This window comes from Sinohyriopsis cumingii, chromosome 8, assembly GCF_028554795.1.
Source record: "Sinohyriopsis cumingii isolate HCF-2022 chromosome 8, ASM2855479v2, whole genome shotgun sequence".
Lineage (NCBI taxonomy): Eukaryota > Metazoa > Mollusca > Bivalvia > Unionida > Unionidae > Sinohyriopsis > Sinohyriopsis cumingii.
This window is the reverse complement of record NC_142968.1, coordinates 21,766,701-21,783,268: the sequence shown is the minus strand read 5'-3', so window position 1 is coordinate 21,783,268 and position 16,568 is coordinate 21,766,701. Positions and strand designations below refer to the sequence as shown.

General features: G+C 34.8%; 1 protein-coding gene across 5 annotated transcripts in view; it reads right to left on the bottom strand.

Moving 5' to 3' along the window:
* Nucleotides 1-16,568, bottom strand: part of LOC149793122 (disintegrin and metalloproteinase domain-containing protein 10-like) — a 122,217-nt gene that overhangs the window by 70,956 nt on the left and 34,693 nt on the right. For all 5 annotated transcript variants that reach the window (XM_089967031.1, XM_089967028.1, XM_089967030.1 and 2 more), the window contains exons 3-8: nucleotides 15,130-15,251; nucleotides 13,002-13,182; nucleotides 10,145-10,283; nucleotides 8,591-8,770; nucleotides 3,735-3,875; nucleotides 1,239-1,434 (exon numbers count right to left, since the gene is read on the bottom strand). In XM_089967031.1, the coding sequence (XP_089823157.1) occupies nucleotides 1,239-1,434; nucleotides 3,735-3,875; nucleotides 8,591-8,770; nucleotides 10,145-10,283; nucleotides 13,002-13,182; nucleotides 15,130-15,251 (959 nt within the window). The remainder of the gene's footprint in view (nucleotides 1-1,238; nucleotides 1,435-3,734; nucleotides 3,876-8,590; nucleotides 8,771-10,144; nucleotides 10,284-13,001; nucleotides 13,183-15,129; nucleotides 15,252-16,568) is intronic.

Genomic DNA, 16,568 nt, shown 5'->3' with positions numbered 1-16,568 from the left:
TCCTTTTAGCAGTTTTGCTAAAACATGCCATAAGACATAAACATCATTGTTAGCTTGGGAGGGCTACATCTGCAAGTTAGTGAATGTACTCCTAATGTATTAATATCAGACAAGAAGAAGAAACATGATGTTACTATGTGGAAAATATTTTTAAAAAAAAACAGTCACCAAAAAATTCAACAGAATGCATTGCAAATATTTACTTTTAGTATATATTAACTATTTGTTTGTGCTTTTAATTTCATTCATTGGGTTTCCACACACTCAGGTACAAATTTCTCTTCTTTATCTATGACACACAACTCTGCTGCAATCTTTGTTATTATTCAGGCATTTCTATACCTAATGCTTATTTGCCAATAGATGTACTCTATCTTCAAATCATAAAGCAAATTAATCACAAGCTTACTTACACCTGCATCAAACTTTAGTCAAGAAATATGTGATCTCAACTGAGTTTCTTAAGGCAGAGTTGAACCAGTCAATGATGTAAAAGTGGATATGTTGTTGTTATCATTGTTGTTCTAGGGTTTAATGCCATTTTTCAGCACAAGATAGGCTATACATGGCGGCCAGTATAACTGGTGGAGGAAGAACCCTGGAAAACCCAGGGAAGAACCACCGACCCACGAGAAGCTACTGGCAGGCTTTCCCATGTACCCACGCTAGCTGAGCCTTGGACTCGAACCCACGCAGACAGAGGTGAGATGGCAGTGGTCTGGAATGGTAAGCGCTTTAGACCACTCAGCCACTCGGGGCCCCAAAAGTGGATATGAGACTATTTCTAGCGCTATCAATCTGCTGATTTCAGCAAATCATTCCACGCACACACCCACAAAGACAACCTATTAATTAGTTCCGCAAATGCAATGTCAAATTTCATGGAGGAAAATCTTAATTATTGATATCTGAGTAATAAGTAAATCAAATTTCTTTAATTTCAAGTGTCCACAGTTCCTAACAACTCCTTACTAATCCGCTTGACATAAATTAACATGATGTCTCAGGCACTGTCAGAAAAAGATCCTGCTTGATAAATTGCTATGATAAAGATCCACATTGTGTAGGAAATTTCCATACAAAATATGATAAAAACATACAAGAAAACTGAAGTGATCCAGGTTCTCAAGTTCATTATGTCCCTAAGACAACATCTAAGTGATCAGAAGTACTTAAGTTATTAAAATATATTTAATAATACTTGTACAATACATAAAGCTTAAATCTTTAAAACTTACGTGATGGTGCCCCAACCCAAGCTAGACCCAGTGTTCCCTGTGTGAAATCTCGGTAGGTGAAGACATATGCCAAACAAAAATCATCATGGTTTTCCAGAGAGTTGAGGTTCAGGAAGTTGCTGACATCAATGTTGTCTTCACAATATGGGGATTTGTTAAAAGCATCATCACACTTTGCAGTGTCTGTTGTCATCACCTTCAAGAGACAGAATTATGCTGACTTTCATGAGGTTTGATTCAGCATTCATGATATGAACATGCAACAGTTTACATGCAAATTCAATGAATTGTGGAAATGATCAAGTGAGCAACTGTTTTTTTTTTTCTTCATCTTATTGATGTAAAGAACACAACATTCAATCCTCATATTTACAAAGTTTATTTAACATTCAATCCTCATACTTAGTTTATTCAACATTCAATCCTCATACTTACATAGTTTATTCAACATAATGGTCTTTGGGAATCTATTATCAGAGTTAATAGTTCTGTTCAGATATAACTCTAGAGGAGTATTTATTTAAAATATTCAGTAAAATTACCATGTGCTCACTGGCATCTGGACTAACCTATTACTTTGGGATTATTGTGAACACAGCCATGACATTTGGTACATCAGCATATTCAAGACTAGTTGTATATCAGGACATTCAAGACTATTGGAATCAATATAAAACATTCTATAATTATGCACTCATAATGGAAAATTTACAACTGTTTGGGATTTAATTCACAATACTTTAAGTGTCTCTTAAATTTTCACTTTGTAACTTAGATAAATTGTTTGCTGGATTTTACTAAACCTGCTGGTTTCGCTTCTTTTTGTTACATAGTTTAACACCTAGATTTGTAACTAAAGAAAAATCAAAGAATGCTTTTGTTGGTTTGAATCTCTTGTGTTATTTATGCATTCAGTTTGTACTGGATGCTTCTAGCATTATGCTCCTTGAAATGAATGCCTTGTTTACAAAAGCAAAAATGTGTACCAAATGTTTCAGATTAAATTGAAAAGTTTTGCCAGAAAGATTTTACAGAGAAATCTGCCAGGTAATAGGTAACTTTATGTACCTGAATCTCCATTTCTCAAAAAAAAAAGGTAAAAAATAAAAAACTATCATATTGTGGTCATTTCTGAAGCATTTGTTTAAATTCAAAACCTAGATTTAAAAAGGTGCACAGTATTTCTGACTAAAAATGTGACAAAACCATCAGCTACATTGATAACTCTAGATCATAAGTGACGATAAAGGTTCAATTATAGGGCACATCTCATACAGATGGCATACAAAAATAAAATGGAGATAAAAAATTGTCCTGTTTTTACTGGCAAAAATTTCCAATATATTTGGGACAAGATCAGCTTATAAAGTGTCTGAGAAAAAATTATTTTTTACTGAATATAAGCATCGTTAATGGGTGGTCCTACATCTTTTCTTCACCTATTAATGAAAAATATCAATTCATAACTGATTGGGAAAACTGTCAAATGATTCCAACACTAGATAAATGCAATATTTGATTTAACAAATCAAGTACCTATCATATCTCTGATAATAATAAATTAAACTAAACTAAAATCAGTCATTAAATAAATATCATTTCTAAGCAACAAAAGCAATCCTTAAATATGAAGCTATGGTGAAAAGATACCTAAGCAGACACCTGTATTTAAAACACCCTACATATCTGCAACCCAGGTCTACAAAGGATAAAACTTGCTTGATCTATCACATACAAGTTTCAGTGTATATCAAATCTGATTTGAATTCATAGATAGAAAAATAGATATTATGCAGAAATTTATCATGTGCAAAAAATGTCCCATTATAGGTATTAAAATGGTTCTTTATCTTTAAAGCATGAGCAAAGCCTTTTCATGACTCAGGGCTGTTCCATTAAAACCTACATGGGATGCAGGGAAGGCACTTTTAAAGTCAGGTACTCACCCATAGATGCAATTTAGAATTTTCTTATCATCTTAATGTGAACTCTGAAATCAAAGTACCCTGTCATATATTTTTTAATAAACTATCTTCCCAGAGTACCATGTATGTTTAAATGGAACAGCCCTCAGCAAATTGATCTATCAAAGATATCAAGGTGTATATCGACTTGCTTAAAGATAAAAAAGAAAGAAGTATTAAGAGTAAAATAAACATGAATTGTTAGATCACAATGCTTAACTTAAAATCACCATTTTAACCAAAATACTCTTGGTATTTAGGTCCATCAAGATGCTCCAATTTTTGTTGGTCAAACTAGAAAAAGAAAACTGACATAATTGATCTGATGCCAAGGATTGCAATTTACAGAGTGATGAAAATTGCATTGTCTGCCTCAAGACTTTAACATGTTTCTCTGCACTGAAATAGTGACAATCTTGTTTCACACCCAATGTTCTTTATCTGTTAGTACTTTAACACACTGTGAACAAGTTGTTTTAAAATTATTCCCCACCAATTATTTTCTTGCAAAATGTGTACTTCTAATCCTTACTGTTGTTCTCTGCACAGCAAACTGGACTCCAGAGTACCACACATTTCCGTCTGTGAAGTTAGTCTGTCCATAAATTCTGTTAATGGCTTTAACATGACTACTGAAGAAAGCCAGGATTTCATCTTTGGCTATATTTTGATTCTGAAAAAAAAAAAGACATGTAAGGAGTTAGCTAACAGAATGAGGTGCTTCACCTGTGAAAAGAATGGATTGCATTACCTGTGACCCCCAAATAATGAGATGCCTCACCTGTGAAAAGAATGGATTGCATTACATGTGACCCCCAAATAATGAGATGCCTCACCTGTAGTGCCCAAAGAATAAAGTGTCTTACCTGTGACCCCCAAAGAAAGAGGTACCTTAGTTGTTAGCCCAAGAGAATGAGGTGCCTAAACTGTAACAATAAATTAGGTGCCTCACACACAAACCTCAAGAGTGTAGTGCCTCATCTGTGACCCAGTTAATAATATTCCCTCTTGTGCATGTCTTGCAATAAAACAAAACTTAAATATTAAATTTTAACACTGAGAGTGTGTGAGTTTGATTTGGATTTTGAACAAAGCTTTAACAATTTTACAGCTGTATTGCTATCATGTCTGCAATATGGCAGTTTACAGTGATGTCTAGTACTTGGGAATCATGCTACAGACATATAGCATCATGTCCAACCCAGGCACATTATCCTGACACCAGGCCAACCAGTCCTAACACTAACCTCTTAATGCTGAGCGCCTAGCGAGGCAGCTGTTTGTACCAAATTTATAAGTCCTTGGTATGATGCAGTCACGGTTTGAACCTGTGCCCTCCCACATCTGAGGCAGACACTCTAACCACTTAGGTCACCAGAGAGGTCTGATGACATCAGAGCCTGATGCACAAGAAATGTTAAACAAATACAAGTTAATATAGTTCTGTCCTTACTGCAATAATACTTGGAAGAAAAAACCAATGAAAGGATTTGTTAAATAAAACTAAATGTACTGTGCAGAAACCAGTATTAAGTCAGTCAGTGAACTTGACGTTAACTTTCTTAACCCAAAATCAAAATGCAAGCAAAGTCTGGTAACGGTAGATAGTGGAAAACTAGAGTGCAGAAACAAAATAGGAACTTCAAAATATGATATGCTCCACCTTATAGCAACTTGAATAAAATAAAATTCTATGCAGCGTGATATAGGCATATATTCCAAGTTGGATCAAAATCGAATTACAAATGTGGCTTCCAGTAAAGTAACATGCTCAGCCAGTCAAATCCATAATTAAATGATTAATAAGCATGCATGGATCTCACTCGTTACTGTGATCCTGAATATACATGTAAATATTTCAAGTTTGATCAAAATGGGATCAGAAACATGTTTTCTAAAGTGGCAACAATCTTAGCAACATCAACTCATTAATATGCAAGCACCTTGCTTATTACTGAAATTGCATAAAATTTTGAAGTTTATAACACAATGGTCATCATAAAAAGTAGCTTAATGAATAACCCATGCTGAAATGACCATTCATTCAGAAAGAGTAGCAATAACAAGATTTCAAGATGGCTGTCATTGGGGCCATACTGGACATCAGATCAGCATCAGTTTCAATTAGGACTATCTAAACATCATAAGGGGTCTTTACCTGAGAACCCCATGTTGATATGATCATCCATTCAGAAAGAGTTGTAATAAAAAGACTTTTAAAATGGCTACCATGGTAGTCATATTGGATGTCAGCCTACCACCATTTCTTTTAGGACCATCTAAACATCAACCCCATGATCATATGACCATCCATTCAGGAGTAGCAATAAATAGATTTTCAAGATTGTATGTCCAAGCAGTACCATTTCCATTCTGAATCAACTAGATCATGGGATGAATGGGTGTGTCAAGTTTTTAAGGCAAACCTCCAAGTAGTTTAGTAGTAATGACAAGAAATGTGTCCTAATGGATGGAAACACAACAGATGACAGAAGACAGAAAACAGACCATCCCATTAAGAATTATCAAGGAACTTTACCATTTACTGAGAAAGAATATCAACTTTATTCTTGATATAGAACAGGATGCAAATTCCTGTATGCTAACATGAATATGTAGTCCATCAACAGGGATACACTGATTATCAGGTTTGCTCAGCCCCAGTTACTAAGTTATGTATAAACTAAGGTATTATTACAAGCCATGGCTTGGTGTCTAAACATTGCCGCAGGCTAGAGTTAATCTCTTATGCAAGAATACTGTGACCAGAGAGAAGATCCGGTATCTTAAAATGGCACAGGCGTTAGATCGTGCGACTTCCTACCTATGTGTTACAGCTTAGTCCTAAGATCAGAGGAACCCGTGAGGGGGAAATATGGCATGTTGTAAATCCATCCCCACATGGACAGACAGTGAGAAGGACATTGTCTGCTAAGTTTGATTGGATTGGGTCAAAGTGACACCCAATCAGAATTGAGATAGAAGGTGTGATAACATTTTTGATCCAAATTATAACTTCAAACTAGCAAGTGAAAATTTAGTCTTGCCTTGGAAGATTGCTGAGCAATAAAGGGTTACTCAGAGGAAGCCACTCATAATTTGGAGATTCTAAGGAAAGATAAAGCTTCGTAAAGGTCAGTAAGTTATTTGCTCGATTTTTGCAGAATATTACGGCACTGTAATTGTAATCAGGTGAAGTAGGTATACTTAATTACTAGGATTATTTAGTATGTAGAAGTACCATTGTAGTGTTCATTTACATGTGTATTTGAGTATTATGTAGATAATTATGTAGATTGTTAGCTTGTGGTCAGAATTAATTTTGTAATTTACTAATAGGTTACTTCGTAGTAAACTAGCGCATTTATTCGTGTGATATGTTAGAATTTACACATGCCTGAATTGTGAATTTGGAAAATGGTGGAAGCGTGTAAGAATAGTTAATATGGATGCATGGATATTTGAATATTTGTGTACTCTGTATGAGTTGCGATGTAAAGAAATGTGTCTGATGTGATACTGTTTAGTATAATGTTATTAGGAATATGTACTGATGTGACACAATTTATTGATTTATGTATGAGAAGTAACTGAAACTGTGCTTTTACTGCAACGTTGTTTTACTATACAAGAATGTATGAGTATTTCAATGCAAATGAATGCGTGACTGAAGAAATTTAATAGCCGTTATCTGATGATTTGGCTGGGTGTAGTGTGAGATGAGAGGGCGCAGGAAAATATTGTACCCTACTTGTGTTTTCACGGGAAGCTTTTGGGGAGACAGAACTTCTGGTTCAGCTGAGTCCCAAGTCTCTAAGAGGGGACATGGAAGTGGGACTAGCAAAGCAGTCAGAGTTGACAAGTCTAGTCGGTAAAAAGAGTCAAGAAGGAGGAGCAAAAGAAGTCTAGGAGGAGAAAGTGGAGGAGGAGGAGTATAAAGAAGTCAAGGAGGAGAGGGAATATGGAGGAAGTCGAGAGGAAGAGAAGGAATTGGAGGAATAGGAAAGAAGAATACACAGATGAGTAGAATACAAGGACAGGTGGAAAGCTATCTCACACTACTAATCAAATGATGCAATAGGCTATCACAGGGTTGAGCGGAAGGAGAATACTTGGGAAATTTGAAGCACTTGACTACTGAATCATTCTTAAATTGTTATTCGTTGAATTTCACTCTTTTGTATATTCAATCATTTAACTGTCGGCATTGCTGACTGGGGGCTCAGAGCATTATATCTATCTTTCACTAATTTAACTTCCAACCAAAATCGAGCCTAGGTGGGATTTTATAATAATTGAAATAGAATATTGGAAGCACCCCACTCCAACCATAACACACTTACCACAGTGGCAGCATTAACAAACCCGTCATGCTACATTGATATATACTCTATCATGGGGCATGAATGGGATACATGCAAGAAATTTAAAACATGGTATCTTTACTGTAATATACATCTTTTCCATGGTCAAGATTAGACTGTTGGGGTTTCACCCATCTTTTTGTTTATTGTGGTGACCTGCAGGCTGAATGCCAAAAAGCAATGAGGGGTTCCATAAAACCCATTAAGGCAGTAATAAAATCAGCAACACTAGCCTAAATGGACTTTCTCTAGATGTAGTGGATATCCACCATCCATAGATGATACCTAATTCCTTATGTGATGTGTACTCATCCATGGTGTGGAGTGGGCAATCGAAAATATGTAATACTGTATTCAAACAAGCAAGCCTATCAAATATCATGTGCTTGTATGCTAACAGTGTTTTTTTTGTGCTAATAAGCTAATAAGGTTTCAATAAAAAAAATGTCTAAGTTAAAACAGTTCAACAAAACTTATAAAATGACATGAAAATCTAATCAGATATTCTGCACGTGTATACAAATAAGCCTACCAAATATTTTTTGTCTATAACAAGTAGTTTTTGCATGATTGTGCTTACCAGGTTTTCACCAAATATCAATAAGTCCTGGCCCCTACAACATAAAACTTTACTCAACTCAAAGTCTTACTTGAAGCAATTTGGACTAATCAAAATACAGCATCTGTACATTTCGAATAAGATTTCCAAGTCTGGAGCTGTATTTTATTTCTCCAATTACTGAATAATATTTATGATGGTGGGCCAGAAGGTTAAAAACACACACAATTATCTTAAGGATGAAAGAAATCTGATCAGGTCATCAATACATGCATAAAAAACATTGCCTATACAATTCATTTTGTCTATTCAAGTGTAAGGTCTTATTTTAAAAGCAAAACACAAGTTTCATCAGCAAATTTGTATGTATGCTTCTTGAATGTGCTTAATGAATCAGTGTATAGATGAAAAACAAAATCTTAACTGTATCCATGTGTTTTCCTCAAATAATGCATGCATACTGACCCCTGAATTTTTTGCCAAAACATGCTTCCACAACAATGGATCTGATCTGAGATACATTGCACAGGTATTTTTCTGGCCTAGGCCTCCTCTCTTCTGCCGGTTCAATCTGGCACTGTACATATTATGCTCAGCATTGTGCTGGTTACGGGAGTCATACACTTCCTGCCATTGCACAGCACTCTGAAATGATAAGTGCTGATTCAACACTTCTGACAAATTTATAAAGATGTTAAGACATAAAACATTCTATTACCAATCATTTGCAATATTTATAAAGTTGTTATTTGTCAACTTAACACCACTTACCTAGCCAGGAATCTTAAACATGGGTGTCGGGGGGGGGGGGAAGAGAATGAGTGATATACTTCCAAGACTTGACTATTTTCATTCATTTCTATCTGGTTCATGTCAACATCTACTACAGAAACTTCAAAACATATCTGCTCAGATTATCCTTAAAGTACAAAGAACTCAGCACACCTCCCCCTGCTCTTCAACCTTCACTGGCTACCAGTCCAATTGTGAGTCAAACACAAAATCTGTTCACTATGCTACATTTCTTTGATAGGCTCCAGTCCAATATAACTCTCTGACCTCACCCATGCGTACACCCCATATCTAGAAACTTATGCTCCTCTTCTGATACTTGTATTCTTATTGTTCCAACTGTTAAAACAAAGCCACATGGACAACATTCTTTTGCGTACCAGGCCTAACTACATGGAATGAATTGCACATAGATCTGAGACAAAAGGACATCTCATTCAAGAGTGCTCTTAAACCTCACCTATTTCTGCAACAAGAACAGACTTAAAGACTTAATACTGTTTACGCCCTTAATTATTATTAGCAAGGTTTTGTTATGTAATTTCAGTGTTTGTTTTTGTAATCTTGTATGTTCTTATGTGTTAACTAATATTGTAAAACACTTAGAACTTCTCAAGATAAAGCACTGTACTAAACCAACATCATTATTATTATTAACTGCCCACATAAACCTTTTCCCCCATGAAAAAAATATGAATAGTAGTTTCAATAGCAGAGATGCTAACCAGAGAAATGATAAGAAGGATTCCTAAAAAAAACCTTTTTTTATGTATCAAAAATGGAATTTATAACATTTTCAATGAAGAACTTTTACAATCACACTGCATATTCCTATGAGCCTCTGCATACAGTTAGTAATCAATTCTGATGAGAACAATAGTGTAATTCTATCCTCAGATTCTGGAAGCATAAATATTTCAACACTGTTGGCCAAAATAATAACCACACAATTTAGTTTTCCTCTAGAATCTTCTTTGCCTCTTCATTTCCGCCATCATTTTTATCTATGCACTCTCACTGACTAGTTTCACACTTAAAAATTATAATCTCTGAAACAGCCTGTCATATCAGTGTTAAGTACTTTCTCCCTGAACTGACTTCAGACCCAGGGCCGACCCTGAATTAATATGTACAAGACCAGCCTAACTCTTAAATGTGTGAAGAAACCTAGTCCAAGACCTAAATTGCAAGTGTGAAATATGTATTAAAAAGTGGACACCAACTTACCCTCCTGTTCCTGTTTGCATCCTGTGTAACTTCTGATTCAACAACTGACCTCATCCATTGGACAGCTTGGTCATAACCACAGTAACCAGATGTGGATGTTGCCTTTGATGCCTCTCTTCTGTCACGCTCCCGTTTACTCCTTCAAAATAAAAGGTAAAATTAGATAACAAAGTTCAAGATTGGATTTCAAGAAAATGATTCTAATAACCAATCGTATCAATAGCACAAAGAAGGAACTTTAATATGAGACAGAGTTACTTCTCTTTGTCTTTGTTGTAAGTAATAATAAATTATTTCCTACATGAAATATGTGAATATCTGTGGTTTAAAAATTACACTGAAAAACCTTATGGCATAATATTATGGCCCAAAAAGGCCACCTAAACTGAACTCATGGAAACCCAAATCCAATATTTCATGGTACCTGGCTAAATGAACACATTTTCTCACACCCTGAGAAAGATTTGTGAAAGGTTGAGAAGGTTTTCTTGTTAAGAAGAGATAGTGATTTTGTTTGGAAATCAGGTGGGGAGTGGGAACTTGCACAGGAAAACTACATGTGGTATAAAAACACACATACATGCACTCACCCACCCACCCCACAAAACATATGCTGGACATTTTTGTCGAGGAAATACGGCAACATGGCAACAACGAACAGACTCACAACATCAACAATAAATATTGGTTGATACATTTCTAAAAATATTAATACCTCCAAATACAATAAAGAAATTTCAGAAATAATGCTTTGAAAATAATTGTAATATATTAAACGCTCAGACATAGTTTGCTTTGATTAAGTGACCACATAAATAAGCACCTGTTTACTCAGCTACGGTAATCGGTAATCGTGCTACTCAACAGAACAAGTGTTCCTACCTTAATTGACTGACAATGATACTGACATCAATGGTCAGTCAGTCCAATATAATTTGAGGGGGGACCAATTAATTTAGTACTGCTATTATGCAGGGCATCTCATCCTGCTCAACCCACTTTAGATTTTCCAACAGTTAATTTGTGTGGGGTATGTTGTAGAACAAATGGTTAATGGCATTGCTGCCAGACAAAAATCACCCACTTCACATGCCAGTTTCATGGATCAAACAATTACCTGGTCTCCTGTCAGTAGACAAATCTGCCAATTATAAACAAAAGGAAACACTGAGACAACCAGCTGTCCAAAATCAAAAGTGGAATGAGTACCGTGTTTAAAGTTACGAATTTGTGTTACAGTAAGCCGAAACACACAGCTAAAATGTATTAATGATGATCAGTTAAGTGAATATACTGTATGCTGGTTATGAGACTTGTATAATTAAAGATGTTTGTCATTTCATATGATTTACATCATGTTGATGGATCGCTTATATCTGCAAAAAACAGTAACTCTTGAGCACGCAGGTCAAAATAAATAAAAGAGCCACTGACATCTTTTATAAATGTGGTTTGGAAGAATGAGATACAGCAAAAATACTGAAGAAAGCAAAAATCTCCATCTAGTATTTTTGGGAATAAACAAGGATATGCTATCTGCACTGTGTAAGCAATGGTCAGTATACTATATAATAGTACCTGTTGCCAGGTAAACTCTTAAGTGCCCCATGAATTATTACAATTTTTATTTACTTTAATTTTATTTCATGTTTTCAAAAAATCTGAAAATATGCACAAGCAAAATGCTAACATAAATACAATTGTAGTAGTTTATAAAACATAATACTTTTCTGATGTTACTAAATGAACAAGAGCTGGTCACTGCTGTATGCAGTATGGCAATCTTGCCCATTTTGTCTCAACATAATTTATAAGTGCTGGAACATCAAAAATGCTATAATTTTTAAATGCACATAAATCTTGGGACATGAATTAAAATAATTATTATTTTTCATGTCCCAAAACTTACAGTCATTATGGTACATAATTATAGAGAACTTTTATTAGCAAAAACAACTGTAAGTAACAAATAATTATTATAATGCAACCTAGATTTATATTATGTTTGATGATTAAACAGACACATGTCTTCAGGTCCCCTGTCTCATATTATGAATTTATTCTAAAAAAGTTGGGTTTTTTAAAATACAGAACACAGCAATTGCCACCACTTATACTCCAACAAAAGCTATCATCTCTACAAAAGAAATAAATTATGCAGCTATGTTTGTTTTACACTATACACAAACGTCTTTGAGATTAATTTTTAATCTTCTTTAATGGGGCATATGAAATAAATGAAACAAGGACAGCAGTAGTCAAAGGTAGTATGTCAGAAACACCAGAAACCTATGTAACCAACATTCCCTCAGACGACTGTTGTGCGATACAAAATTATAAATTCCACTGTAACATTTTACTGCAGGATTAAACCTGCAACTATTTCAAGTTACTGCACTGTTTGTATCTTCACAACTATCTGATGGCAGAATACCATAACTGATCCCACAGAATGGTTTTTATACCAGAATGTTTTCTGTCAAGTTACATCCATTTTTGTTAATTGGTTTTCAAGAAGTTTATTTCATTGGGGTTTTTCAGTTGTTTTATTATCAAACAGTGGCATTGTTTGACAATGGATCAGCATCATTTGTATAAAATTAAAGTCCTTTATGCTGTAGTGGACAACACGCATCAAACTACACACAACGGATGCAGAGTCAGCACATTTGGCCATAAGACAGGTAAGCTAAATATGCAGGTTACAGTTACCCACTTTTTTTATGTACTTTAATTAGCTGAGTTAACAACAATAAAAAAGTATATTATTTTTATTATTATTATTATTATTATTATTATTCAAAAATTATACTGTATTATTTGTAAAAATACATAAAGAATCTGAATAATGGTGTACCTGTAAGGGTCCAAATTTAGGTCCTTATCCCTGTATATGACAGAGTGGTGATCTGCACGTAGCTGCGATTTATTAAATCGGTTGTTGACTTCTATGTGATACACTGTGTCTCCAGGAATATGGATTTCACCACGAAACATTCCCTGAATAATAGCTCCATCGACCTTACTGCCAGGTATACCTGTACAACAGAATGTATGTATATATGAATCTATATATGTATGTATGTATAAAGTTTATCAACATGTAAGCACAATCCTGATTACTGTACATAGTTCCAATTAAAAGTATAGTTCTAAAAATATAATTTAAAAAAGATCCTGATGTTCACGACATTTACATTTTTCTGTATAGAATTATAAAATTAAAAAAACGTCAATACAGTAAAATTTCCATAAACGTGACATGTTTGGAGATACAGATTTCTGGACATTTTATATATGTTTGAGGAACCAAACCACTAATCATTAATTGATCAGGTTACTAATCAATGATGCATGGGAAACTTAATATGTATAGTTATTTACCTAGAGATCAGGCAATTGGCTTCAATATCAGTTTTGAATTTGTCTTTAATTTGCCATGACCTTCATAAACTTCTGCCTCTGCATGTACACGATTATGATTTTTTCCAGCAGGCTATAATTATCTTATGCCTACCTAGTACAAGTCTGATGATTAAGGTAGCTTGTATCGGCACAACTGATAATTAAGGTAACTTGTATTGGCACAACTGATGATTAAGGTAACTTGTATCGGCACAACTGATGATTAAGGTAGCTTGTATCGGCACAACTGATGATTAAAGTAGCTTCTATCGGCACAACTGATGATTAAGGTCGCTTGTATTGGCAAGACTGATGATTAAGCTAGCTTGTATTGGCAAGGCTAATGATTAAGCTACCTTGTATTGGCAAGACTAATGATTAAGCTAGCTTGTATTGGCAAGACATATGATTGCTTGTATCACATGCAGCTTTTAGGAATATTTGACTCAAAAAAATGCCACAAAGCAGATAATCTAAATTGTTGAGAAATTTGGTGCTAACTTCAATCAAGAACCATATGTGTTGTGTACTGGTCAACTAATGTACAAAACATGTTCATTTTCTCAAAAATTTAACACACTGATGTCAACTGAAAATTTGAAATCTAACTCCTTGATAGTATTAGAAACGTTCAATATGGACCAAACTTTTAAGTTTAACTGGAGTAAGGGGTGCTTGTTTATAGAGGAGAGACAGGCAATTAAAATTAACAGAATTCTGCAATTTCACATTCAGTAATCTTGACCTTTGGTCCATCAATCATAGACTCAAAAGGGAGCTGCCCTTTGTCAAGTGTCATGCAACAATAAAGTTCATAACACTGCGGAAAGAAACTTGACTAAAATGAAGCTTGAAATGAACGTTTTAGCTTCAGTGACTTTGACCTTTGATCACTGTGAAAAAGAATTTGAAGGGAGGTGCCTACACCCATGTGTAAACTATAAAGTTCATGAAAACTGGATCCAAGAAACTTAACTTGTCAAGCAGACCCCACACCATTACAATAACACCACCAATGATATTCAACTTTCACCGTTTTTTTTGGGGGGGGGGTAGCCTCTGACCATTCAGTCTACTACAGGAGTCTGATGAAATTTATGTTATCACACAAAAAGGAACATCACATATATTCAGCTCCAGTGACCTAGTCCTTGGACCTAGCAGCGGCAAATCAAATAGGTTTCTGATTCTGCTCATGAGTAAAAAAAATGATATTTGAGAATGAAAGACAATAGTCAAGTCATGCTGCAGAAACCACCCCATCTAACATTGAATGGACAGACAGTTGCACATCTGTATCCTTATATCTCAGCACCATCAAACAGGATGATAAACAAACCAATGTAAATCACTGATACCCATAATACATCCACACTCCTGCACCTGGTCATGTCATAAACCTTCAGCTGTTGTCATGAATAAAATTATTCATATAAAAATTTCATGAATTTTATTATGTCTATTTGATTCATGCGAGTTAAGGAAATTGCGCCATCTCAAATAGTGGTGAGACTGGTGCAAGGCATGACTTAGCCTAAACACATATCAACATCATCAACATCATAGTCTGTTCAACTTACCCACAACTTCTCCTGTATAGAGAAAAGAAAGGTCTACATCTTTCAGCGTGCCATCATCTTCTTTCATCATATACTGTGGTGTGAAAGCTGATGTATCTCTACGTAACCGCAATTTAAAGTTCCTGCAAGAATTTCATCATTTGTATTAAATTAAATCTCTTCCATTAAGATAAAGCAACTGATGAAACCCCAAGCTCTAACTGCGTAACACCACCTGTCCATCAAGCACTGTTTATTCAACATTCCAAAGAACCACTGCCCATTCTGATGGACAACTGATGGACCTTATGTTGGGCTCTGTTCGATTTATTACCTAATGTTTTGGGTACTAAGCTTTTAAGGACCTTAAAATGATCAGGTTGACTAATGACCTGTCACCATGGCATGGCATACATGTGATAATTCCTGATATCCAGACAAATTCCTGGATTTTTGTCTGTGTGCAAAATTTTTCACGTTTATTAATGTCAGCTGAATGAGCTACATTTTTGAAATTATATCTTGTGTTCATCAAGGTAAATTTTGACATCACTTTGGACACAAGTTCTTGAACTCTCTGACCAATATGAATGGTCTAAGTTTGTCATAATCTTTATTAATCTGCTTAGAGGCACTCCTACTGACAAATAGTTGTTCTTTATCCCAGGCAAACTCAACATCAGTCTGGTTATTTTCTTTCTTGCAATTCCAAAACCTGTCAATATGTCTCAGGTACCAACTCATAACACTTCAAGATACATTCCTTGGCCAAACCATATGCAGCACTTGCTTCAACTGACAGTGAAGTATAAACTTCATGAGCTTTGCCAATAAGTACACTCTGTAATAATAAAGTCCAGCACTCTCCTGGCCATTTTAAATTCCTGGTATTTTTTCAAAATGAGAAAAATATAGATCTACATCATTTTCTTTAAAAGGAGCTACTAATCTGTAATTTTTGTAACATCAAAAAACTGAACTTTCATGAGTAGGATGCTTCATGCTTGTCAGTTCTAATTCTTTTAATCTAATTTGAAATTCCCTTTCTTCTATTTCTTTTTGTATTTGTAATTTAATTTGTATCTCTTTCTTTTTTTTTCTGTATTGTCTCATTCCTTTTCCTTCAATTGTCTTTCTTTTTCCTACATTTGCATGTCTTCTTATTGTATTTGTATTTTCATTTCTTTTTCTTCTTTTTGAATTTGTCTCTTTATTTTCCTTTCTTAACTTCATTTCATTCTTGTACTTTAATTTCAATTCCAAAATTCAGAGCCAGAATCAGACTTACTAATCAAACCCAAAGCAATTTTGTCTAAAATATTCTTTTCTATCAAACAATGAACCAAGATAGTTTTATTGCTTGTTTTAATGAAGATGTCTTTGCCTCAGAAAGATCATATTGTCTGGCAAATTGGAGCAATTCATCATTTTCTGAAGGACTCTAAACATTCCTGACTAAG